A 14,564-nucleotide genomic window follows, 5' to 3' on the forward strand; every position below is an offset into this window, starting at 1 on the left:
TCCAGTATAATGTGGATAAATGTGAGGTTATCCATTTTGGTAGCAAGAACAGGAAGGCAGATTATTACTTGAATAGTGTCAGATTAGAAAAAGGGGAGGTGCAACGAGACCTGGGTGTCCTTGTCAGTCACTGCAAGTAAGCACGCAGGTACAGCAGGCAGAGAAGAAAGCTAATGACATGTTGGCCTTCATTGCGAGTTAGATGTGGCCTTGTGGCTAAAGGATACTGAGTTGGATGATCAGCCATGATCATATTGAATGGTGGCGCAGGCTTGAAGGGCCGAATAGCCTACTCCTGCACCTATTTTCTATGTTTCTATGACCCGTAACGTCACTCATTCCTTCTCTCCAGAGATGCTCCCTGTCCCACTGAGTTACTCCAGCATTTTGTGTCAAACTCCTTCATTATACCTTTCCTGCAGTGTAGGGACCAGAACTGCACACAATAATTACACATTATTAATAACTGGAATGTGACATCACAGCTCTTGTGCCTCGGCTGATGACGGAAAACATGCTATAAGCAAGTATTTCTTCACCTCCCTGTCTATCTTTGTTGCCATTTTTAGGGAACTATGCACCTGCATCCTTAGATCTCTCAATACTCCCCAGGGCCATGCCATTAATTTGTCCTGCCCCGGTTTCGCTACCCAAGATGCTTCTCTTCGCACTCATGCAAGCTAAATTATATTTCCTTGCCCGTTTTCCCAGTTGATCTATAACCTGTTGTAAATATCAGACCACCTTCTTCAGTCCATGAAACCACAAATTTAAAATCATCTGCAAATTCACTTATCTATACTCTCATCCAAATCACTAATGTAGTTGTGAAAATATGAGATGTAACACTGAGGTTCCACAAAATGCTGGTCATGCTGTATTTGGAGTACTGTTAGCAAATTTGGGCCCCATATCTGAGGAAGGATGTGTTGGTTCTGGTGAGGGTCGAGAGGGAGATTACAAGAATGATTCCAGGAATTAGTGGGTTGGCATATGATTAGTGTTTGACAGCACTGGGCCTCTGCACGCTGGAATTTAGAAGGTTGAGGGGGGACCTCATTGAAACTTACAGAACAATGAAAGGCATAAGTAGAGTGGATGTGGAAAGGATGTTTCCACTGGTGGGAGAGTCTAGGACCAGAAGTCTCAGAATTAAATGGCGCTCTTTTAGAAAGGAGGTGAGGAGGAACTCCTTTAGTCAAAGAGGAGTTAATCTGTGGAATTCTTGCCACAGAGGGCTGTGGAGCAGGGCCAGATTTACGTATAAGCTTGACAAGCTTAAGCTTAGGGCCTCGAGATCTAGGGGGGGCTCGCAGAGCCGGATTTACCATTAGGCTTCATAGGCTAAAGCCTAGGGCCTCAAAGTCTAGGCGGCCTCCGGCCAAGGCAGGACACCTGCCGTTCAACTCTGGGCGCCCCTCTCTATCTCTCTCTCTCTGTCTGTCAATCTCCGTCTCCGCCCGCCATCCGTATCCGTGTCCAGGCCGCCGGTTCTCCGCTCTCCGCTCGCTCTTCATCCGCAGGCATGGTAGGCCGCCTTGCACATGCTATGGTAGGGTGAAGACTATTCCATGCTTTAATTGTGCGGGGGAACTCCATGGAGCAGCCTGGATAGAAGAAATTGGGTAACGTTTCGGGTAGAGACCCTTCTTTAGACTCCCTCTGGTTTTAGTTTAATCCCTTCCACACCCCAAAGACGCATTGGCTTTGTAGGTTAACTTGTCTCTGTAAAATTGCCCCTAATGTGTAGGGAGCGGGTGAAGAAAGTGGGATAGAACTTGGGTGAATGGGTAGACAAAAATGCTGGAGAAACTCAGCGGATGAGGCAGTATCTATGGAGCGAAGGAAATAGGCGACGTTTCGGGTCGAGACCCTTCTTCAGACTGATGTGAGGGTGGGGGGGAACGGGAAGATGAAAGGAAGAGCCGGAGGCAGTGGGCTGAGAGAGCTGGGAAGGGAAGGAGAAAGCAGGGATTACCTGAAATTGAAGAAGTAAATGTTCATACCGCTGGGGTGTAAACTGCACAAGCGAAATATGAGGTGCTGCTCCTCCAATTTACGGTGGGCCTCACTCTGGCCATGGAAGAGGCCCAGGACAGAAAGGTCGGATTCGTAATGGGAGGGGGAGTTGAAGTGCTGAGCCACCGGGAGATCAGGTTGGTTATTGCGGACCGAGCAGAGGTGTTGGGCGAAGCGATCGCCAAGCCTACGCTTGGTCTCACCGATGTAGAGCAGCTGACATCTAGAGCAGTGAATGCAATAGATGAGGTTGAAGGAGGTGCAGGTGACCCTTACCGCACCTGGAAAGACTGTTTTGGTCCTTGAATGGAGCCAAGGGGGGAGGTAAAGCGACAAGTGTAGCATTTCCTGCGGTTGCAAGGGAAAGTGCCAGGAGAGGGGGTGGTTTGGGTGGGAAGAGACGAATTGACCAGGGAGTTACGGAGGGAGTGGTCTCTGCGGAAAGCCAACAGGGGAGGAGATGGGAAGATGTGGCCAGTGGTGGGATCCCATTGGTAGACCAAAAAGCTGGAGAAAATCAGTGTGTAAGGCAGCATCTATGGAGCGAAGGAATAGACGAGACCCTTCTTCAGATTGATGTGGGGGGGGAGACACGAAAAAGAGAGGAAGAGGCGGATATAGTAGGCTGTGGGAGAGCTGGGCATGGGAGGGGAAGGAGTGAGAAAGCAAGGACTACCTGAAATTAGAGAAGCCAATGTTCATACCGCTGGGTTGACTACCCAAGTAAATATGAGGTGCTGCTCCTCCAATATGCGGTGGGCCTCACTCTGGCCATGGAGGAGGCCCAGGACAGATAGGTCGGATTCGGAATGGGAAGGGGAGTTGAAGTGCTGAGCCACCGGGATATCAGGTTGGTTATTGCGAACTGAGTGGAGGTGTTGAGTGAAGCGATCGCCAAGCCTGCGCATGGTCTCACCAAGGTTGATCATATGCTGAATAATCCAACCACATTTTTGTTTGGAAGTGGAAAGAAATAATAGAAATTGCATTAATTGCAACGTGCAAAAAGAGTTGAGATACTGAATTTTAATTTTGCTGCATGTCATGTCTTGATTGGTGAATGTTTAGTTTATGACTTTATTTGAAGCAGAAATAAAATGTGAATGCTTAATTGAGCATAAGTCCGACTGGTAACTACGCACTTCGTCCGAGCACATTATTGCACGCGTCATGCAAGCCGTGTTAAATGACCACCTAAACTCATTTGGCAACTTAAAAGCTGCCAAGGTTGCCCGGCTGACAAGAGAAAAAAAATTAAGTGGGAGCCCTGCAAGGTGTATAATATTTTTGACACTGTCATAGGCCTTTCTTACATAGTAAAGTCAAGTCAATTTTATTCGTCACATACACATACGAGATGTGCAGTGAAATGAAAAGTGGCAATGATCGCGGACTTTGTGCAAAAAACAAACAAACAAACTACAGACAGAATGGAACAGAATCACATATTCACATATTACATATTGTGGGAGGAAAGAAAAAGGAAAAAAACAGCAATTTAAAAAAAACAGTAGAATGGTACAGTAAAGTTAGTCCCTGGTGAGATAGGAGTTTACAGTCCTAATGGCCTCTGGGAAGAAACTCCTTCTCATTCTCTCCATTCTCACAGCATGGCAACGGAGGCGTTTGCCTGACCGTAGCAGCTGGAACAGTCCGTTGCAGGGGTGGAAGGGGTCACCCATGATCTTATTGGCTCTGGAGTTGCACCTTCTGATGTATAGTTCCTGCAGAGGGGCGAGTGAAGTTCCCATAGTGCATTCGGCCGAATGCACTACTCTCTGCAGAGCCTTCTTGTCCTGGGCAGAGCAGTTCCCAAACCAAATCGTGATATTTCCGGACAAGATGCTTTCCACAGCCGCTGAGTAGAAGCACTGGAGGATCCTCAGAGACACTCTGAATTTCCTCAATTGCCTGAGGTGGTAAAGGTGCTGCCTTGCCTTACTCACGAGTGCTGCAGCGTGTGATGTCCATGTCATATCCGCAGAGATGTGGACTCCCAGGTATTTAAAACAGCTCACCCTATCCACAGTATCCCCATTTATCTTCAATGGTGTGTACGTCCTCGGATGATGTGCCCTCCTAAAGTCCACGATCAGCTCCTTAGTTTTTTTGATATTCAAGAGGAGGCTGTTGTCCTGACACCAGAGTGCCAGATCAGCCACCTCCTCCCGGTAGGCCTTCTCATCGTTGTCTGAGATCAGGCCCACCACCACAGTGTCATCAGTAAACTTGATTATCGAGTTGGAGCTGAACCTAGCCACAGTCATGTGTGTACAGGGAGTACAGTAGGGGGCTGAGGACGCAACCCTGGGGGGATCCTGTGCTCAGGGTGAGGGACTTGGATGTATTTCCCCCCATCTTGACTACCTGGGGCCTGGCGGTGAGAAAGTCCAGAACCCAGGCACACAGGGGGGGGTGTTGAGCCCCAGTTCCAGCAGCTTCTCAGCAAGTCTGGTGGGGACTATCGTCTGGAAGGCTGAACTGAAGTCTATGAACAGCATCCTCACGTAGCCCCCCTTCTGGCTGTCAAGATGAGAGAGAACAGAGAGCAGAACTGTCACAACGCACTGTAGTCTCAAAACAACCCTTCAGTAATTTTCCTTGCCCTCCATTTCAGAATAATATTGTTTTAAGTCAATAACTCGACACTAGCACTGGCAATAAATAAATAAATAAATAGCGCGGCTTTCCAGCCCCTTATCTCATTGGCCACGCTCGGCTGCAAATCGGTGTCAATCTGGTGGACCACCTTCCCCTAGTCGTGGAGGTGGGGGATTGGGAGGAGCCTCACAAGAGGAACAGCTTAGGGCCTCTCTTCATCTAAATCCGGCCCTGCTGTGGAGGCCAAGTTAGTTGATATTTTTAATGCAGAGATAGACAAATTCTTGATTAGAATGTGTGTCGAGGGTTATCGGGAGAAGGCAGGAAAATGTGATTAGGAGGCAGAGATCAGATTGAATAGTGGAGTTCAGCGTGACAGGCAGGGAAAAAGATTGTCTATGATCTTACTGAATGATGGAGCAGGCAGGCGAGATTAAATGGCCTATTCCTGTTTCAGTCTCCATATCTGGCACCATTTTGTCTCATTTTCACCTCAAGCCTTTGTCACTTACTCCACCCATTTGCCAAACAAACCCTCCACACCTTTAACCACTTATTAGGGCTTTGTCCTGACCCCACCTTTCTTTTCCCTACTGGAATCAGTCGAAGAAGGGTCCCAATCCGAAACATCACCTATTTATTCCGCCCACAGGTGCTGCCCGACTCTCGGAGTGACTCCGGCACGTTTGTGTTTTACTTAAGATTCCAGCAACTGCAGTTCTTTGTGTCTTCATTTTGATTTATTCATTGAGTACCATGAATTTAGATTTATCTGTTCTACTGCAAATGCAATAATCAGTTCAGCTCCTTTATTCCACTTTTATAATGTGCATTCATACTCAACTGAAAATACTTTCTACAGAAATTTTATGTAGTCAAAGTGTTAATAAATAAATACATTGGCAAAAGATCTTGCAGTATTTGCAAAAACACTTAATGTCTTCTTTGGGTTTATTTGTAATTTCTTTACATTGCATTCAGTTGACTCACCAGAAATATAACAAACAGCTTCCTGCCTGTGCTGACTTTGAGGTAAGTGCTGCTTTTACATTTCATGAAAATTAACTACATTTGTGACGTTGTTTTGCAGATCAACTGATTGTAAACTTTGCTGAAGGTCTCATAGTTTTGACATCGTTTTCATTCTGAATGTCATGCTGTTGCCCCATTAAGCTTTTGATGCAATTTCTTTACCTTCCCCTTCTTAAAAACTGCAGTAGTTCTTTCCACTGATGCAATCTAGCCTGTAATATGTGAACTTCCTCCTAGATTCTAGTACACCGGTGAATGTAGAGACATCAAAGACAAAAGCTGCCATGGGGAATGCACAGAAAAAATGTTCACCTAGTCGACTTAGTCAAACTAAAGGGAAGAAAAGTGGCAATGCTGCAGAACAAGAAAGCATTAAAAAGAATCATGTAACATCACTGAGGAAATCGGATCAAACTAAAAGTGAAAATGTCAAGAATGCTACAGTTTCAGTGGCAAGCGAAGGTCAAGAATCTCTGAGAATTGACTCCAGCCAGCTTCTTACCCCTCTGTCCAGTTCAGAGACAAAGAAAGCAGGGGACAGCCCATGGACACTGCCCGCTTCAGTGTCAAAGCTGAAGAGTGAAGGAAATGAGCTGTTCAAGAATGGGCAGTTTGGAGATGCAATGCTGAAATACACTAAAGCTATGACGGAGCTGTTTGAATCAGGTATGATAGTGGCCTTTTAATATATTGATTGATGCACACTGCATATATATTTGCATTCATCCTAGACACATATGCAGAATTGTAGGAGTAAAGTGTGTTCATGCTCGATGTTATAACATGAATTTGTTTCTAAATACTCTTTTTATCATTCATAGTGTAAATTCAATTAATGTTTTCTAATGGTTAGGTTTAATCAAAATTGCATAATCATAAAGCAAATTTTTTTTTTTGGTGGAGATTTTATATCTTATTGTTTGTTGCCCTTGATATTCTCAATACATAGAGCAAAGGCAGAATATTGTTAAGAGGAAGTACAGTATATATATATATATATATATATATATGTATATATATAGTTTTACTGAGGAAGTACAGTAAATATATAGTTTTACTATTTTACTGTACAATAAATACAGTAAAACACGGCCATTTGTTCCAGGTGTTACGTATACATGTGCAATGTGTTATTTTGTTTCTCTAGCCATCTGTCATCAGGAGTACTCTAGATTTGGTTTTAAAAAACAAAGTGAAGCAATTATATGCTAACAAGTAGGCCCACGTTTAATAGACAATATCTACTTTGTGGTAAGGACAGCGTGACTATGGATTCTCCAGGTTAAAAAGGGGGAAAATTAAGTAAAGTTTTATGCTAGTTGGTTACAACCTGTATTGAAATGTAATAAAGAAAGAATTAGATTTAGCTGGGTAGTTAACCCATCCACATCCATCTTGGAGGAAAAACTAATGAGTAATTATAATGAATTGACATCATGTAGGCCGAGGGCCTACTGTTACTTTTTGGATCTAATTTCACCGCCAGTTAGCAGCTGCTTCAAGGGAAAAACAAATCATGGGGAGGTGAACTTGAAACTATGTTCAAGATTTGTGATATTAAATTGGGGTGGAGTTGTTTGAAGTTCGACTATTATAATTATTATAAACCAGTGAATTACTTGCTTGTAGGAACATGTTATAAATCTGTGTGGATGGGTAGCTCAATAATACATATCATTAAGTTATGGCGTAAAACAAACTGTGGAGGAAGTCAGTGGATCAGGCAGTATCTGTGGAAGGAACTGGACAATTGACATTTTGGGTTGTAACCCTTCATCTAGACAGCAGTTTGTTTTTTGCTCCAGATTCCAGCATCTAGAATTTCCTGTGTCTCCATTTTACTGCCCACTGCAAGGTCTCTTCAAGGTATGTTCACTTTGAAGAAATCTTTGTCTGAGTCGAGTTGTAGGGGCTCAATCCGAAACATCGTCTGTCCATTTTCCCCCACTGCTGAGTTCCTCCAGCAGTTTGTTTTTTGCTGCAGATTTCAGCATTTTGAGTTTTCTTATGTCATGATTGACATGCTAATTTGCTGTGTCACACATTGTGAAGTAGATTTTTTAAAACAATATACTTCAAAACCCAATTAATGCGAGGGGAAATTAGAATATTTCCTTTCCCCATAATTCTTTACTGATCTTGGTAATAAATAAATTGCCATAATTGCCAAAATGATTCTGTAGTTAACAATATTGTCATACCCATTAAAAAAAGCCCTAGGTTCAATTGTGTGTGTTGTACAAGAGACCAATAAGAGTGGTATGAGTGGGCAAGAGAAAGGATTACTAATGATCTACCTACTTCTTTTGCTGAAAATGTATATGAGAAGTTGGTGAAAGAAGAACCAAATTCATCCATGATGGTTTCCACTGTCAAAAGAGCTAATTGAAATGAATATGGAATTAGACAAAGTCGATACCTTCACAAAAAGAGAAACAAATGGAAATAAATGCAGTTTTTGTGCTCTCCTTGTAAGGTGTGGATTGCCCAGAAGAACTAAGCATCTTGCACTCAAATCGAGCAGCATGCCACTTGAAGGATGGAAATTGCAATGAATGTATAAAGGATTGTACAATGTGAGTATAATGCTATTTATGATAGGCTTTTTGTCATAGACTAACACATAGCTTCATAGATATTGATAGAATTTAAGCCATGACAATTGCCCTAAAGATAGGAAATCATGCAACTCATAATTTTGAATTTCGGTTATCATTTATAAGATTGTGATGTTCTTGCAGCATGCACAGACCTGCACCAAAAGTACTAAACGGTAAAATTGAGCAGTCATTTATGCCCTGGCCAGTTGAATCGTGAGTGGTCTCCAATACACTGAAGGATAAGTGCAGCAAGTGCTTGGGATTAAATCATCTGCAAATTCTTTCCATTACACACATCTTCCAGACGTAAAAATATATTGCCTTTCTTTAAGCGTGAATGGTCATGATTCTAGGAACTCCTTCCGAGAGATGTAACTTTCTGGGAATAGCACAATTGCCTATATTTTTAGCCAATAATACAAATATTGTAGAAAGTATAAAGAAAATAGTCACACGAAGGACTGCAGATGTTGGAATCTTGAGTTAAAAAAATAGGCTTCTCGGAGGAATTCAGGGTTCAGGCAGCAATTCTGTGGCAATATTGACAGACAACGTTTCGGGTCGGGAGCATTCTTTAGACTGCACAAAGGTCCTGACCCAAAACGTTGTCAGTTCATTTCCCTCCGTTGTCTAATTCGTTGAGTTCCTCCATCTGCTTGTTTTTTGCTCAAGTATAAAGATAACATTTGTTTCATAAGTTAAGACAAGATGAAACCAGTTTAGTTCAATGCTATAGTAAAAAAATTGTAAATGCAGCAAACTTAATTTCAGTCGCATACCACAAATTTTAAAGAAAGGTCTTAAAGATGCTGATCAGCACTGCCTCCTCAGCCTCAGCCAAAGCCACCCCCGGCCTGCAACGCCACCCCGGCCACTTCTAGGTCCGACCGACTAACTTTCACTGCCAGGCCGGGCTGCCAACACCACCCACAGCCCGCGCTGCCTCCCCGGCTGCTTCCAGGCTGGTCCTACTGTCACCAACGCTGGCCCACGTAGGTTCCTCTGCTGCTTCTAGACCCAGCACCTGGAACCGCCACCGCCGATCCTTACCTGTGCTCTGGCTGCCCACAGGCCGTGACCAATGACTCTGCTGATCTTCACACCTCCCCCAGCTGCCAACAGGCTGGGACCTTCAACTCTTCTGGATTACAGACCACGAGTGTGAAGGGTCTTGATCCAAAACATCATCTATTCATGTTCTCGAGAGATGCTGCCTGACCTGCTGCGTTACTCCAATTAACCAACATCTGCAGTTCTTTGTTTCTACGTGTTATACAATGATACTCTACTATTTAGTAATCCCTTACTTGGATTATAGTGGACACTCACCAATAGCACTGAAACATTGACAAAACAGCAGGAAAATAGAAACAAGCAGGTATGGCAAAATGGATTAAGCACACCACTGAATTAGAGATTTGTTGAGAATACAGGAGGATGAGAAAGTATTATAGAAACAGATAAAAGAGAAAAATTAAACAATGTACAGAAGCTGCAGAGGTTTAACTGGGAAGGGAAAGACGATATTATAGAACCTGCAAAAAAACCACAGAGAATATAGTAATTGAAAGATTTTATTAATGAGTTAGGAGACAAAGCTATTACTGCCATGCAGAAATGGTATTTAGATGTTATTGAATCTGAATTGTCTGTGTTCCAAAGAAAATTTCAAGTGCCTTTTCTGTTTATAGATTATACATTTTGCATGTATTTGCATGTTTTAATTACTGTTACAATGATGTTGCAGTTCTCTTTTTTTCACCTAGGCAGGAAGTGAGGAAAGGGGAAGTGTGGAGAGAGATTCTCCATGATTGGCGAGGAGTGAGAGAGAGCTTATTTGGATTCTCTGCTTGTGGTAGGAAAGGGAGTGAGTGATGATCAAGGTGTGGTGACATGAGGGTACAATATCTTACATATGGCTATATTTTAGTTGGACAAACATATGAAAAAGGGAGTGACATTATGAGATTAAATGAAGAGCAGGAGGATGTTTGTGTGGAACATTTTTGATAAAGAGTAAAATTATCCTTTAATTTCCTATATTCTCTGTGGAACATCACAATGAACATCTGAAATATCTCATAAAGAGTGTGTATTTTTTTTTTTTCCTAGGGCTTTGGAGCTGCAACCATTTTCTATAAAACCTCTTTTGCGACGAGCTATGGCCTACGATTCCCTAGAGCGATATCGACAAGCTTATGTGGATTATAAAACAGTCCTTCAGGTGGATACTAGGTTCCAGGTTGCAAATGACAGTGTCAACAGGTAGGAACAATTGTATTAGATAAATGTAAATATTTAGAGAATTATTTTATTTGGATATATAGACAACAAAGGAAATGTCCTTTGGCCGAGAAATTCCTTTCCACAAATAACACATTTAGCCTGGGTAGCTTAAACACAATAGTATAAACATTGATTTTTGCCATTTCTGGTAACCCACAGCCCTGAGTTCCTTTCCAACTCTCCCCAGGTTTTCCCTCCCTTTGTCTACCTTCACCTCCACCATCCCCCCCCCCCCCCCCCTCCCTTCTCTAACCTTGCTCCACATCTGGTTCCGCTTCACACCTACCAGCTCCTTTCACCTTCTCTCTCACTATATATTAGCCATCTTGATTCTTCTCTTCTTCCTCCCCCGCCCACCCTTGCCTTCATGCATGGAGCTACTAGGTCTCTCTACCTGTATTTCCTCTGAAACTGTGTTACTTCCATGCCCACAAGTAATTTTAGTTCCTTGTCGTCATTGGGATACCTAGTCAGTCATAAATCATGTCTCCCCAGTTCCACTCCCGCTCCCCCTCTCCCCAGATGGAACAAGGCGAGAGTTCCCTAGTCGTCACCTTTCAACCCACCAGCCTCTGCATCCAACACATCCTTCTCTGACATTTGTGTCACCTTCAACGTGATCTCATCACCAATCACATCTTCCCATTCTTCCCCTTTCCAGTTTTCGCAGAGATCAACTTCCTACACGACCCCTTGGTTCAGTCACCCCTTCCCACCAAAACTGCTCCCCTCCCCAGATCCTTTCCTTGTAAATGCTGGAGATCTAACACCGATCCCTACACAATACAATACAGTACCATGTATTTGTCATTTGAACCTCACATGAGGTTCAAACGAAATTTGGTTTCTGCAGTCATACAAGAAAAGAACCAAGACACACACCAACACAATTTACACAAACATCCATCACAGTGAATCTCCTCCTCACTGTGATGGAAGGCAAAGTCTTGTCTCTCCCCTGCTCTCCATTCTTCTCCCGATGTCAAAGTCAAAGCCCCCGGCGGGTGCTAGCAAGTCCGCGGCCATTTAAAGCCGCGCCGGGCGATGTAAGGCCCTGCTCCAGGTCCTGATGTTGGATCCCCCGGAGGGCGCTAGCAAGTCCCGCAGCTGTTTAAGCCGCGCCGGGCGATGTAAGGCCCCGCTCCAGGTCACTTTCAACCCCGCAATTTGGGCGGGAGAAGTTGCTGTTGCTGGTGCTCCGTAAAGCAGTCTCCCACCGGGGACCCGCGTGCTCCCGGTGTCACCATCCACCGGAGTCGGGTCGCAGCAGCGCGCCATCACAGCCCTCCATGCTCCGAAGCCGGCCAGCTCCACGATGGTAGGTCCGCAGCTCCGCCGGCTCAGTGACTTGAGCCCCCAGGTCTTTCCGGTTGGAGGCCGCTCCACGGTGCTAGGCCCCAACGACAACGGAGACCTGACAGGGAAAAGGTCGGGTCCCCGTACAGGGAAGAGATTTAAAAGTTTCCCCACCCAACCCCCCCGCCCCCCACACAAACACATTTAAAAACCCACTACAAACTATACCCTCAATGGGACAAAAAAAAACAGACGGACTGCAGAGGCCGCTGCGACGTTGGTCGCGCCGCCCACCGGATATCGCACTGCCCACTGGCCCACCACACCACATTCACCACCACACACCATCACATCCCTACACCACCTTCCTCATCTCCATCCAGGGACCCCAGCAACCCTTCCAGGTGAGACAGAGGTTCACATGCACTTCTTGACACCTCGACCACTGCATTCAGTGCCCCGGATGTGGCCTCCTTAAGATAGAGCGTAGAACACTTTGCTGAACACTTGCGTTTTCAGTCGCCAAGGCCTGCTAGATCGCCCGGTTGCTAACCATTATAACTGCTTCCCATTCCAATACCGTCTGTTCTGTTCTGGGCCTCCTCCATTGCCAGAGTGAGGCCACCTGCAAATTGGAGGAACAGCAGCTCAGATTGGCTTGAGTAGATTACAACCCAACGGTATGAACATTAAATTCTCCAATTTTAAGCAACACCTTCCCCCTTTCACTTTCCTTTCCCCCTCCACCTTCAGTGCGCACCCATTTCTCCCACCATTCCATCCCCATCCCCATCCCCATCCCCAACCCCTTCCACCTATATTCCTCACTCTGGCTTTACATTCCACATCTCTTCCCTCCTTTTCTGACAACCTTCTGTTTCTATTTTACCTCTAGCTTTTGTCCAACTGTCTGCCAATCAAATCCCCCTCACCCATATCCACCTATCACTTGTCCTGCTTTGTTCCACAGCCCATTTATTTTTCACCGTTCTCACCCCTACTACAATCAGTCTGAAGAAACATAACCTATCCATGTTTCCCACACATGCTGCCTGTCCCACTGAGCTACTCCAGTACTTTGTGTTTTGCTCAGGATTGCAGCATTTGGAGTTTTGTGTGCCTCGTTTGTGTGATGTTTGACTGCTTTATCCTTGGAGGTTACGATCACAGTCATTGTCTTTTACTTCTGCATTTCATTTCAAGCTGCTGCTGATTTCTGCAATATCGCACTGTTTGCTGTTCACAGCTGCATTGGGCATGTCACATAGATTGCATTTGGCATGTCACCTAGATTGCATTATTGTGGAGAGAAAAATGTGAGCCCACATGATTTTGGGATATGCCTGCATTGCAGGCTCCTCCACAATTTGGGTTTTTCAAGATTGTAGTCTTATCCTTATATAGATCTTCTTGGTAACCTCATCTCAAGAACTCCTTCCTTGAAGGGTCTCCATGGCCAATCTGTAGCCTGAACTTAGCAGGCTATACTGGTAGCTCTGACTCCTGAAAGCATCCTCAAACTCCTGATCATTGCTCATCTAATCATTCAATAGCAACATTCCCCAATAGCTAGAAGAATGTTGTTTGAATTGTGGCAAAAGCTGGCTGAAGAGATCACATCTATGGGACCAAATCCTAACAATCACAAGAACTTGAAATAAATCAATAAAGAACATAAATAAAGTTAAAACTGATACAGCACATTGTTACACAGGGAAACCTGACGACTATTGCATGAACATAACAAATAAATCTCTTCACCGTATGCGACTTCCACAAACTGCATGAGGAGGCCGACAATGCAGGGTTTTGTTTTGTTTTTTACCATTTAAAGGTTGGAAATGCAACTTTTAGACTTTTGTCTACATTTATATCTTAATTAAGCCATCCCATCACCTTAAATAATGACTTACAGATAAAGACTTACCTGCTGAACCTGCAGTTAGGTGAGATCTAGCTTAGGAACAGCAACTCTGAATTCTTTGAATGGCAGATGTGTTTTTTAATAGTTTTTTTTAAGTTTTTGATTTTTTTTTGATGTTTCCGTTTTTTAAATCATTTTAATTACATTTTAATTATTTTGAAACTTCTTTCAAGAGATTCAGTTACATTCCTGGTTTTTGCTGTTTTTACAATTAGCTAAATCGGGGAGTACGACTTACTGTAGATACATTGATTCATTTGTTTTGTGGTTGGTGCTTTTTCCAGTACTGCAGCACAGGCCCATAACTCTAAGGATGGGAACAGTGCTTAATTTTGCAGGTCTCCTTGTGTTAATTTATGTAGCCTTTGCTCGTACATCAGAGGGAATCGTAGGCAGAAATTTCCAGCAGTTTTTTTTTAACTCCAGATTCCAGCATCTTCCTCAAGAACTTATGCTGGAGCCTCAATTTATTGCAATTTATATGATGAATGAGCTGAAAGAAGGTGCTGAAGATTTGGTTGTTAAATTGTCTGATGACACCAAGAGAAAGGACGGAAAGTAAATTGCAAAGAGGATGTAAGGAATCTACAAAAATATATAAATAGGTTACGTCAGTGGAGGTTAAAAGAGCAGACAAATATATTTTCCATTTTGGCAGGGAAAAAAAAGCATATTCTCAAATGGTGATAGATTACTGAACTCTGATGCAGAGATGTGGGTATCCTACTGCTTGATTTATGTAGGTGCAAAAAGTCATGGAAAAGCTATCATAATATCATTAATTGTGAAGGGAACTGAATACAGAA

General features: G+C 43.7%; 1 protein-coding gene across 1 annotated transcript in view; it reads left to right on the forward strand.

The window, feature by feature from the left end:
• The window catches only part of spag1 (sperm associated antigen 1), a 71,875-nt gene that overhangs the window by 24,577 nt on the left and 32,734 nt on the right, over positions 1-14,564 (forward strand). Inside the window, exons 7-9 of the mRNA XM_033018939.1 lie at positions 5,890-6,318; positions 8,129-8,228; positions 10,365-10,517. Of these exons, the coding sequence (XP_032874830.1) occupies positions 5,890-6,318; positions 8,129-8,228; positions 10,365-10,517 (682 nt within the window). The remainder of the gene's footprint in view (positions 1-5,889; positions 6,319-8,128; positions 8,229-10,364; positions 10,518-14,564) is intronic.

The sequence above is a fragment of the Amblyraja radiata genome, chromosome 4, assembly GCF_010909765.2.
Source record: "Amblyraja radiata isolate CabotCenter1 chromosome 4, sAmbRad1.1.pri, whole genome shotgun sequence".
Lineage (NCBI taxonomy): Eukaryota > Metazoa > Chordata > Chondrichthyes > Rajiformes > Rajidae > Amblyraja > Amblyraja radiata.